This window comes from Sminthopsis crassicaudata, chromosome 2 (genome assembly GCF_048593235.1).
Source record: "Sminthopsis crassicaudata isolate SCR6 chromosome 2, ASM4859323v1, whole genome shotgun sequence".
Classification (NCBI taxonomy): Eukaryota; Metazoa; Chordata; class Mammalia; order Dasyuromorphia; family Dasyuridae; genus Sminthopsis; species Sminthopsis crassicaudata.
The window spans coordinates 444604860-444617616 of NC_133618.1; the positions used below are offsets into that span (position 1 = coordinate 444604860).

A 12757-nucleotide genomic window follows, 5' to 3' on the forward strand; every position below is an offset into this window, starting at 1 on the left:
ATAAAGATAATACGCAACAAACACAAACAACCACACACACAAAAACAAAATCATCAAAATAAAATTCTCTTTTTATGTATTATTTTTATTAATTTATACACAATTACACAACAGAAAACATAAAGCCAAATATAATATATTTTATCCTTTTGGGACCAAATACTCATTTCCTCGAATTATTGACTGTGACTACTTTTTATACACAATAGACTCTTTCAAGTAAAAACATTGGGTTAAAACGCAAAAAACACAACAAAACAACAACAAAACAACACAAAACAAAACAAAACAAAACAGAGAGAGTGTGGTATTTTAGAAGTGTACAGAACATGCTCAGAACAAAGAATGATGGGAAAATGGTTTCAGTCACTGATTATTTCATTATTCTCAAACTCACTCATCCCTCATCCCTCCCAACCCCAATCTACACGATCTTTAAGATCAAGAAAAAGGTTTAAATATTTTAAAATAATTAAAAGAAATAAAAATTCACATTTAAAAAGGAACACTCAAGTCAGGAAGCATCTTCCCATCATGCTTTGCTGTGAACAGATGTCTGAACTGAAACACTGCCGATGTCACAATTGCTTCAAGCTAAATGAAAATTGATTCCCATGACGATAGTGACAGCTCTAACAGGTGCGCTGGGTTTCTGTTTTACTTAATTTTAAATTTCTGAAATGGGAGAGGAGAAGGAAGTGGGAGGGAAGGGTTAGGAGTTCATTTTCTATTAAAATATAGAAGTTATTGCAAAACCCTAACTGTAAAAACGCACCAATATAATCGGACTTCGTATACAGTAGCTAAAGAACCCAAACTCTTCAGTGAAATAGCGAATTTGTCTGGCGGAAGGTTGACAAATTCCCATCCACTCGCCCTCTTAAAAACAAAACAAAACAAAACAAAACAAAAATGAAAAAAAAAAAAAATCATACAGCTAGAATTTTGATATCTGAAATATTTTTAAATAAGTTGTCCATAGGACAACTGGCTCAGCTCTCTGTTAGAATATTTCCAGGTTTTTCTCTTCTCAAAGATGTTGGCTTGTTAACACTTCCTTGCCCACTTGCTGTCCTTCTTTCCCCACCCCCTCCCCCCAAGTACAAGGGCAAGTAAGGCTCACAGTTTCTTAATATTCCTCAAACCTGTTTCCTTCCCATAAAACCTCACCCTGTAAAAACAGCTAAAATTCATAGTCTTTATCGGCCATGTCAATGGCCCAGGCAAACTTCTCTCGCTGGGTTTTGTTATAAATTTTCTCAATCGGGATTCCCCACTTCTTACACCTAGAAACAAAAAGGAGACAAATATTAGTTGTTTATCAATAGATTTAACGAGATCTCCTGGAGAGAAAAGACACAAGTCCAAACCTGATGTCCACTTCAAATTAAGGATCCATTAGAAAGAATCCAAAGACCAAAATGCCTCTTAAATAATGGTGGCTGTTTCAGAGAACAAACTTAGCACCATCAAGCCAAAATTACAAAAACACAACCCACTCCAAGGAAAGAGCTTCAGACTGTCAGTAGTAGTTATCTTTGGAATGCCATTCCATGAAAGCTTCTGTGTACATTTCTGAGTTTATCTTTGTTGTTGTTGTTTTTTTTTATTCTCTCACTAACTCTTCCCTGATATAGTTTTGTTTTTTTTTTTTTTTAATGTTTATCAAATAGCACTGTGATTTTCATTTTCAGGATGGATAAATTGAAGGGGAACTGTGGTCCAGAGGCTAGAGAGGCAATCATGGAGTTAATAAGAGCTAGGCTCAAGGTCTGCTTTTATAAAAAGCTCTGTAATCTTACATACTATTACTTATTACACATATTGGGACTCTGGCCATGGTAATCAATCTCCCTTTGACCCCAGCAATGTTAGTCACAGAGCAGGTATTGGTCTGTATTGGGATAAGAAATTTTGTCACTAGCAATTTCCTATACCTATGAAATCCCAGGTCTGGTCTAAAAAAGGAAGTTGCCAAATGAATGTCTTATGTTATGCTACCCAACAACAATCCAACTTATATGATTTGTTGGAAAATAAAAGTTCCTATAATAGAGTTTTGCTCTTAGTCCTAATAAGCCTAAATGTCTCTCCAGGAAATTTTAAAATAAAAAGGAAAAACCATTTCAAAAGCAGCAATCCTAATAAAAAAATATTGGTTGTTGCTGGCATTAACCTATTCCTTTGAGTTAAAGGGGAACTTTTGACTGATCAGCCTTCAGAAAAGGTAATGTGTCCCTGAGCCTCTTCTTCCAAAGCTGAGTTGCAGAGTTCAGCAAAGCCCTCACTACTGTCTCTCAGAAGGGAAGGGAATGTGAGAAAAGCAAGGAGGAAGCTGTACCCAGACTCAGCATCCCTCTGAAAAGGGTATAAAAGGCCTTACCTTCCTCAACATAGAGGGCAGATACTTACCAAGCAACTGAGATCCTGGGATCTAAATAGTTGAGTTTGGAGGTTCCCAAGGCAATCTGTTTGTTCTCCTCTCTGTCTGTGGCCTGAACCTCCAGTTTCATCAACTGCTCCTCCAGTCTCTGAACAGCTTTCTTCTTAGTTTCTACCGCCCTGTAAACACGGGGCATTACTTAGAGGTGCCCACCTCTCATGACATCTGCTGGACAGGCTTTGTTCACAGCTCAGTCACTCAGCCTGATTATCAGATGCCAAAAAAACCCTCTGACCACACAGCCTCCCACTCTTCCCCGCGCCTGGGCTCTCGTTGCTATGAACCCCCTTAGCCCTGGCAGGCCACCTCAACATCAGGACCTACTTTTTATTTTATTTTTTTCTTTTTGAGGCTGGGGTTAGTGACTTGCCCAAGGTCACACAGAGGACCTACTTTTTAGACTTGACATCCTTTAGGACCTTGGCCTCAGCTTTGGCACTTTTCAGATCTCTTCGGGCATCAGCAAGCTGGTCCTTCTTGGCATCAATCTGGGTCAGGAAAGAAACCACAATAGCAAGGATTTGGGTTAGACAAAGCTTATGCAAGAGGAAGGGCTCATGGTGATCCAGAGGAAAGGAGAGCAGCCTCACTGGGCTCAAGGAACTTAGGGAAACTCCAGGGCCTTTGCTTCTAGGCTCTAATTTAAAAAAAAAAAAAAAGGTTATTTAATGTTTCATTTTCCCCAATTACATGTGAAAAAAAAAAAAAAACCTTTATATTTGTTTTAAAAACTTTTTAAATTCGCCCTTCCTCCCTCCTTATCCCCCTCATTGAGAAGGCAAGCAATTTGATACAGGTTATACATGTGTAGTCATGCAAAACACATTTCTATATTAGTCATATTGTAAAAGAAAATATAAATTAAAAAACCCTCAGAAAAATAAAGGCTATTTCAAAAAAGCATACTTTAATTTATATTCAGATACCATCAGTTCTTTCTCTGGAAATAGATAGCATTTTTCACCACTAAGTTATGTTCAGAATTGCATGGGATCATTGCTTTGCTAAGAACAGCTAAATCGTTCAGAGCTGATCATCTTACAATATTGTTCCTGTTCTCCCAATTTTATTCATTTCACTTTGCATCAGTTCATACAAGTCATGGCAGATTTTTCTGAGAGCATTCTGTTCATAATTTCTTATAGCACAATAGTATTCCATTACAATCACACCAACAACTTGTTCAGCCATTCCCAAATTGATAGGCACGCCTTCAATTTCCAATTCTTTGCCACCAGAAAAGAACTACTGAGTACTTTTGTATATATAGGTCCTTTCCCTTAAAAAAAAAAAAAAAAAAAAAAAAAAAATCTCTTTTTGGATACAGATCTAGTAGTTGCACTACTAGATCAAAAGGTATGCATGATTTTATAGTCCTTTGGGCATAGTTCCAAATTGCTCTCTAGAATGGTTGAATCAGTTCACAACTCCACCAACAGTGAATCAATGTCTTGATTTTCTCATACCCCCTTCAGCATTTGTCATTTCTCCTTCCTGTCCTATTATAAACCAATCTGATAGGTGTGAGAGAGTACCTCAGAACTATTTTAATGTTCATTTCACCAATCAATAGTGATTCAGAACATTTTTCATAGGGCAGCTTCGATTACTTCATCTGAAAATTGACTGTTCATATTTTTTGATCACTTGTCAATTGGGGAATGGTTCTGATTTTTATAATCTAGGCTCTAAATTTTACATGAGTGCCATGACCTTAGACAGACTATTAATGTCTCAATACCTGTTTTCTGAAGGACCACAGGAAAACGTTGAAAAGGAGAGTTAAAGAAACGAAAACTTTTGGCAAACAATTGGCTGATAACAGTATATCACAGCAAAAGTCTCAGATTACCAAAACCAAGCAACAAGAGACAAATATATATACCAAGTGCCTACTATGTGCTGGAACAGTGGGTGGGTATATGAAGACAAAAGGAAATAGTTCTTTTTTCTCATATAAGAAAAATATACCCTTCCTCACATATATCCCCCTTAATGTTTTACTGGCTTTAAAAAGATGCCCAAGTAAGGAGTTCCTTCTGCCAATGCTCCTGTTCTGCCTTTTATGTTTTACAGGGCTACCCAGATATCTAACATGGATACAAATTTTGATTTGCTAAGAACACAAAGTCTGTGTATTCAAGGCTTCCAGGTCCTAGGACCAGGAACAGTGGCCATGATATCCTGCCTTTTTACACAAGTACACACAAAATATAAAATAATAAAGACAGGGCTGTGAATTGGTCTAGCCAATCTGGAAGCCATACTGGAAGTATGTTCTGATCCAATGATACAACTTTTAAGCCTATGCATTTTCCAATGAACGATGAATTAAAGGATTAGGAAAAGGATCTATACCTCACCTCCCCGTATCATAGCAGCTCTTTATTTGGCTGCCCCAAACTGGAAACTACAAAATGTTCTCATATTGGGGAATGGATAAGAACTGACAAAAATCAACAGTTTTAGAGAAAAGAGGGAAATCCTCTCTGAACTGATATAGAGTGAAGTGACTAGTACTAAGAAACAATTAATTCAATGGCAATGATTATAAAGCAACACAGCTATGAAAGACTTCAGAGCTATGATGAATGCAATGATAAACTCCCAGGCCAGAGGACTAAAGGTGAAGTAGGCCATCTACCTGCTGCCAGAAGTGATGGACTTAATAAAGAATGAAACATATTTGTTTTGATGGACTATGTATACTTTACAAGTTTTGTGGGGTTTTTTTTTGGTGCAATTAGGGGAAGTAGTAGGAGAGATGATAAATGTTTGTAAAATAAATTAATAGAAAATGTAAATAAAAGGTAATTTGGAGGGAGAAGACAATAGCTCCAGAAAGGCCTCAGGAAGAAGGGAGCACTTGACTTAAACCTTGGAAGAAAACCAAGATTTTGAACTTCCTTGTCATAAATAGCTAGTCATGAAGACCCGAATTTAAATCCGACCTCAGATACTCACTAGCTATGTGAACCCGGCTAAGTCGCCTCACCATTGTTGACCTCAGGGGTCTTATTTATAAAAAGAGGATGATAATAACACCTCCCTCCTGGGGTTAAGAAAATAACTATAAAGTTCTCTGCACAATGCCTGGCAACAGTAAGTACAGTATAAATGTTAGCTATTAATTCATCTGAATAAGATTTCTTCAACTCAAGAATGAGAAACACAGAACCTCTCAGGGACAAGGAACAAGAGCTGCTCAGACAAAGGATTCTCACTGGGCCCAAAGCATGCCCAAGGACAGACCCTCAGAATGACCCGGGGTTTTTACAGAGGGAACCCAGACAAGTACAGTCCTTTAAATTTCCAGGTCCCAGGGAAGATGGCAAACAACTCTTCACAAAGAGGAGGATCCAGACAAAACACAAGACATAAGCCTTGAGAGTCCTGGCAATGCAAGGGTACTTAAAACAGAGAAAAAATAGCTAGAAAAATGTGAAGTTATTGCACTTAAAACACCCAGCATTTGATCTAGCTGGTGATTACTCCCCATCCCTACACCATCACAGGATGAAGGGAACAGTCCCAAGGTAGAGATGGAGTGAGACGAGGCAGCAGTGGGGACACCCTGCCTCTCTCCTAACAATTGAGACAATTCCAGGCTCCTGTTGCTCCACTCTAATCCGTCTCTCCTGGCCCAAGATGCTTCACAGAGAGATCTAACGGAGATGGCTGAGGTGTGATTATGGCCTCTAACCCAATCAGGGCCAGGGGAAAGAAGTGGACAGAACGGGAATTGCTGGCAGAGGGGAGAGGCAGAAATGGGTCAGGAGGGGGATGGGCAAAGTAGCATAGCCAAGGACAAATCTGGGCCTCCATTTTTCCAGCTATAATTAACCTGCAGCCCACTAACTTTGATTAGCTCTCTCCATCAGTGACACGCCACTACTTCCAACTCACTCCTGGCATTCTCAGCACTGACATTCTCAATAGGCTCACAGGCCCTTTTGTCAGGGCCAGGGCAAATGTAAGATGATCCCAGAATAACCTGGCAGATATGCCAAGTTATTTAAGTGATTCCAAGTTCAAAAGAGCTTGTGAAGGAAACTAACAGGCAAGGTTAAAGCCAAGAACTGGGCGAGCAGCACAGAAATGGTATCAAATATAATCACTCTCTCCTTGGAATGAAAACTGCCCACTTCCTGAGATAGTCTGCTGATCTCTCTACCAGCTGTAACCTCCAGAGAACAGAGCAAGACATCACTCAGGGGCCTGGGGAGGCAGCTTGTAAAACCGCTCATTGTCTCCCTCCAGACACATACAGAATACTGAAGGCTAAAAACAGGGCCCAGCATTGTGAAGGACATTTGAAATAGAATCATCAAATACATTTTACTACCCATGGCTTTTGCCCTAACATACATGTTGGTTGAGGCCAAGCTAGGATAACTGAAGGCTGTACACAAAAGAAACCCTCACTGCACTAGTTGAGATCATCTTGGGGTTCGAAATGAGCCTTACCACAGGAATCATCACCCACTTTAAGAGAAGGCAAGTTGAGGGGAAGGAAAGGAAGGAAAAAGAGACGGAGAGCAACTGCTTGTGGAGCAGGAAAACAGCCACACTTGCAATGCAGCAAAAGGAACCATGGGATTTGGAGCTAGCAGAGACCTCATTTTATAGAGGAGGGAATGGAGGCCAGAGAGGTTAAGGCTGAAGGTACCACCATTTCTCCCAGCTTCCCAAAGACAGTCATTTTTAACTCTTGCCCAGGTCTGAACAAGTCACCCTCTGACTCAACAATCTTCATTGGTTTTCAACTGCCTTTATGACAAAGTACATTTTTTGCAGGCTACATTTAAAAACATTGCAATCTGGCTCCAACTTACTTTTTCCAGACTTTTTAATTTTCTATCACTCTCCTCTACACAAGAAGCATTCCAGTCATACTGGCCCACTTTCTATTCCCTGAATTGTATGTTCCAGCTGTTACTGGCATTACTTTTGCACAACCTTTCCGTAATGTCTGCAACGTATTCTTTTTCTACATTTTTGAAATTAAAAAAAAAAAAAATTCTTATCTTTTTTTCAAGGCTAATTTAGCTCAGGTCTCATCTCTGTGAAGCATATCATATCCTGATATACCTCATTTTTATTTCTCTAACTATCTAAAATTATTTGATGTTGATGACCTGTTTACCTGCTGTATACCTGAGCTAAATGCAAGCTCTTGGAAGACAGGAACTGCTAAAGTTTTCCTCTGTATCTTCAGGGTTCAGCATATAGTTGGTGCTTAATAAATGCTTACTGGATTGAAGTGATTTATCCAAGGTTACACATTCTAAGTTAACTTCCTAGTATTCTGAGGTATCTAAAAGTTAAGAGGGCTGCTTGTAGGTCTGTAAGTAGAGCCTGGATGTTAGTCAGGTATCTCAGAGTGAGGATTCTTTTGAAGAAAGGTTGGAGTAGGTAGTCATGAGATCCCTTCCAATTCTCAGATTCTGGGATTAAGTAATTGAATCAGGACTGTGTATTTAAAGTAGGCTTTATAAAGCCTGTATCCCAAATTAACATTAATTTTCTTAGTAAAAGTAATCTTGTCTTATTTCTGGTATGGACAAAGAACTGACTGTGGCTATCAAACCACCCTCTCCTGAGGTTTTTTCCAATCTGCCCAGGTCAGGAAAGGCCAGCCCCCTCCAGAGAGTAGACAGCTATTTCCTCCAAATGTGGTGCCTGAAGCTACCAGTTTGAGAGCAACTGCCCAGAAGCATAGAAAAAAGCGGTGAGTAAGTCATTTCTTCCTTTTCTGTGTCCATTCAGTTACAAAAGTTATAAGGAATATAACATACCACTTCCTCAACAGGTTACTGATGCTATCTTCTCGTAATAGCTATACAGAAAAAGGGAAATCTATAGTGTCCAAGATGTAATTTCCTTTCAACCTGTGGCAGCAGTCCTAATCTCTCCCACTTGTACATTTTGTGTATTTTCAGATAATAGCATTTGTTTTTTCCTTCTAGACCAGTTTTCACCACAGCAAAATTTTTTGATTCTGTATTGCAAAGGTCCTAATTTGTAAGCTTTTCCCATCTGCCCCCTTGGGGTATTGCTACTGAAGACAAGATATTTGAAGCAATTTACCTTAGTCTGCAGGTTCAGCATGGACTTCTCAAAAGTCTTTGGTGGTGCCCTCTGATGGTTACATAGAATTGCAACAGCTCTGTTGGCACGGTTATAAGAAAGGATCTTTGCTGGGATATTTTCATCCGCTATAAAAGAATAAACACCATCTTAAGTTGGAGAATTTGGTTTTGACATCCTAGTTTGCCTCTACCCCACTCAGTTTATTGGCTTTTATTTCATTCCAAAGATTGAGAGATGACCCTCGGAATCAAGGTCATGAAGATGGATGATAACAAATTAAAATACTACCTGAAATCCCACATGCCAGCTCATTCGGGGTTGGCCTTTTATTGAAGATTGGGGGAGCGGATGTAGAACTGAGGAGGAAAGGCTTTAGAGGATGGACTCTAGATGGTTAAGAACTTACTATTTATACCTTCACCTTTATTAAAGCCCAAAAAAACCTATCAATCCCATACCAGCACCATTCTTCCCATTCCTTAAAGGATCAATGGAAAATCTGCAGCTGGGCCAGAAAAAAGACCAGGAAAAACATGACAAGAATCTCAGTCTACAGATTTTTTTAAAATCAAGCCTACAACTCTCTCATTTCGGGGGGGAAAAAAAAAAAAAAAAAAAAAAAAAGTTACATAAAATGGAAAAGAGGCCATGTCTGGTGAACCTTTTTTGAAGGCAATAATAGCATGTCTCTATAGGTGACCTCAACACTTGAAAAGCTATTGAAACTCTGGCCCCCAAACTAAGCTGTCTCTTCTACAAATGATAACTCACCAGACCACTCCTTTATAATGTAAAACATTAAAGCCACTCTGCAGATTATGGGGGGTAATTAAAATCTGGCAATGATTTGCTTTGAGGTACTAGCAAATACCCTTTGGAGCTGGTTTTTGGGAAATACAACTAACTATGAGGGGAAAATAGTATATATAGCAAAAACCTCAGGGAAAGGTTGCTGCCACCTCCTCCATCTAGTAACCATGACAACCCCACTTGCTCTCCAATTTCAAAAGGACATCATATCACAATGTCTTCACCAGAGTGAGAGCTTTGTAACAACGTATATAAAAAAAGCCTTTTCAGAGCTGTGCCAGCCCTTTAGGGAATAACGATGCCAGCAGTCAGTGAAGGACTTATCAATCTCTGAGCTTCTCCAAACATGGACCCCCCCCCCCCTACACACACACCCCTATACATATGCGCCCGCACGGCTGGGCTTCGATGAGCCAAGTGTGCTGGATACCCAATACTGTGTTCATTCTATTCAGAAGGGGACCACTTACGGGCAGTGAGCTCGTTTAACTGCTGCTGTAGCGTGATAGAGGCGTTGTACGTACGGAAAACCTTGGCTGTCAAGCCCTCCATGAGATCTTGAAGGTGTTTGTTGAGGATACTGGTCTAGGAGAGGAATTGAGAATTTCAGCTGAAACCCTGGCCCTGGAATACCATTTGATTACTTTCAAGGCACCAGATCTCCCCCACATACCAATACAATTTACTCCTATTAGGGACCAATGAGATCAAACACAAGCAGAGGAGAGCAATTAGTGCCCCCTGCTGGATGGAAAATTAGGGACTAGCCATCTGAAAGCTGAAAAAGTAAAGTCTACCTTTCTCAACAAAAACCTAGAAACTAGAGCATCTCAGGTTTAGACAAACTTAAAGGCAGGTCTAGAATTTCAAGCTCAGGTCTGCATAAGGATTAAGAGAGGCTGCCAAAGCCTGCACTAACAAAAAGAGTTAGGAATACTCTGAACAAAGGACAGATTGGCACCAAAGCTGGCTCACTTGGGCTGTTTCTGAACCCTCCAATCTTCCAGAGCTGAGGAACAAAGTGGATTGACCCAAGTCACCCACAGGTGCTGCTCCCTAGCAGGAGTTTCACAATACAGCTTAACTCTTGAATATACTTACATTTAGTCTATCAAAAAGATCATCCTCAGGCTGCTTGTTCTCCATAAATAGCTGAAGATTCTTAAAAACCTAAAAGAAAATATGAGTATAAGAATATACTAAAAATATCAACATATTCATCATGCCCTGACCTAGAACCTTGCTCTGTAAGGGGTCATCCACTGAGGCACATCAGAAAACCTTCTTAGAGATGTACAATTAGGTAGTGGGGCCCCTAAATAGCTTTCTAGATAAATGACCACAAGTGAGGCTCAGAAGGGGTAACTGGGAAAAGCTTCTTGAAGGGCAGATATAAAAAAATGGATGGAGTTGCTAAGAGTCTGAACTTCATGTGTGAAAGCTTTGCACTGAACTAAAATCACTGCAATACTAAAGTCTCTGAAATACATTCTGCTGCATATTAATGAAGCTAACAGGTTGTTGCCTTATCCTTGGAGACAAAAATAAGGAAAAGAGATTTAAAAGACATAAAATAAGAATACTCTATGGCTCTAAGGTCACTCCCTTCTGAAGCCATGGAACATTAACCATGATTGCTTACCCTCTTCTCAACAGGGACCTTGTTGTAGTATCGGATGGAATCCTTTCCTAGGAAATCAAACTCAACCACGTATTCCTGGCCATCCATTTCTGGATGTAAGTTGATGTGCTCTACTCGGAGGGAACAGCAGCCCACAGTATCAGCTGTCTCTCCTTCTTCTTTCTCATTGCCAGCTCTCAGAGCAAGCTGTAGATTTGGCAGCAAGAATTGGAGGGGACAGAAAAGGGAGAAGAGTTGGCAGAAAGAAAAATATATAGGTGAAAAATGTGAATTAAAGTGGAGGCTAGAATGAGATGTCATGAGACTTAAAAAGGGAAGCCTTTTCCTCTCCTTTTGATAGTTTTGGAATTCCCATATACCACGATTGTGTACACTTTATTCCCTCAGCTGAGAATCCTCCAATATTCCAACAGGGTATTGCTACTGCTTCAGTCTTTAACTTTTTTTGTGTCTGTGTATCAGACGCCTCTCATGACTCCCCAGCAGCCTGTTGAGGCCTATAGCCCTCTGTTCAGAATTGTGTTTATAAAAATACAAAACAGAAGATTACAAAGGAAAGTAATCATACTGAAAGACAGTGATCAATGTTTAAATTTATGGATCCCCTGAAAAATAGCTACAGGTTAAAAACTTGCTGTATTGTGAGGTGAAAAAATAGAGATTGGAGAGATTTATAACTTAATTCCGACAACTCAATTACTGCTTTTTGTCACTAATATGTGTAATTTTTAAAAAGGGACAGACTGAATCTGGCTTTTCAAAATAAGGCTACAAATAAGATGTTGCCCCATGCTGAATTTTAAGATTTGAGAAGCCTGGAATTCTAAACAAACAACCATGCTCACTTGAAATGGTTTGCCATGGGCAAACCCTGTCTACACAAGATGTTAAGCAAAATGTTATTGGGCCCATTAGTTTCAAAGGAAAAATGCTCTAAGACAGTATTAAGCAGGGTTTCACAACTTTATGATGAGGCTTGATTATAAGACAGCAGAAACATTCTAATAAAACAATTTTGATTTGGGCTATTTTATGCAGTGTGTGACTATAGCCAGTATGGGAATATAAATAGCAGAGTAATGAGGCAAAATGACTTTGCCTTTCACTATAAGATGCTACAGGAAAGAACTGGCTTCTTTGAGATAGTAATTACATAATTTCCCATTCATCTTCATTATTTTATATGGATTATATCTTTTAATGCTGGCTGGAAAAACTTGGGATAGGGCTGACAATTGGCCCTTTACCTAGGGCAAGATTAAAAAAAAAGCAAAAGGAAAAGGGGAAAAGTCCCTTCCTAGTCTCCATGTCAGCATGCCTTTTACCTTGTCAATGAAGTATAATGCTACAGCCCTCTGTCGGACTTTCATTTCCTTGGACTTCCAGTCTTCTCGGTATTGGTTCCGGATCTTGTCTACACACTTCTTTAATCTACGGGCTGTCTCATACTTCTGCCAATCCTTCTCCCCCTGCAAAGACACAATCCCAGGAGTTTACTGCCAAGAGTCATAGGAATAAAAAATGTTTCTGAATAAAGCTCAAGCCAAGCATCTGAGGAGTTAATACCCAGGTAAAAAGCCTCAGATTGACAACGCATTTGGGCTCCAATCAAAAAGATCCTTTGAGTTGGTAAATGAATGGAGCCAAACTAAAAAGCAAATGGCAGATGAGATAGTTGAGAATTCAGACTATCATAAAGGGATTATCAAATCTAGCCCTTCATCTATCAATAAAGTCACTGGCTTTATCTCTGTAAAATGCCTCATATT

The 12757-nt window shown here is 39.5% G+C and overlaps 1 protein-coding gene across 1 annotated transcript in view; it reads right to left on the reverse strand.

Moving 5' to 3' along the window:
• Positions 1-82: 82 nt before the first annotated feature.
• Positions 83-12757, reverse strand: part of TOP1 (DNA topoisomerase I) — a 106332-nt gene continuing 93657 nt past the window's right edge. The window contains exons 14-21 of the mRNA XM_074292657.1: positions 12314-12457; positions 10989-11174; positions 10448-10516; positions 9817-9931; positions 8534-8661; positions 2837-2931; positions 2413-2562; positions 83-1286 (exon numbers count right to left, since the gene is read on the reverse strand). Of these exons, the coding sequence (XP_074148758.1) occupies positions 1184-1286; positions 2413-2562; positions 2837-2931; positions 8534-8661; positions 9817-9931; positions 10448-10516; positions 10989-11174; positions 12314-12457 (990 nt within the window). The 3' untranslated portion in view covers positions 83-1183. The remainder of the gene's footprint in view (positions 1287-2412; positions 2563-2836; positions 2932-8533; positions 8662-9816; positions 9932-10447; positions 10517-10988; positions 11175-12313; positions 12458-12757) is intronic.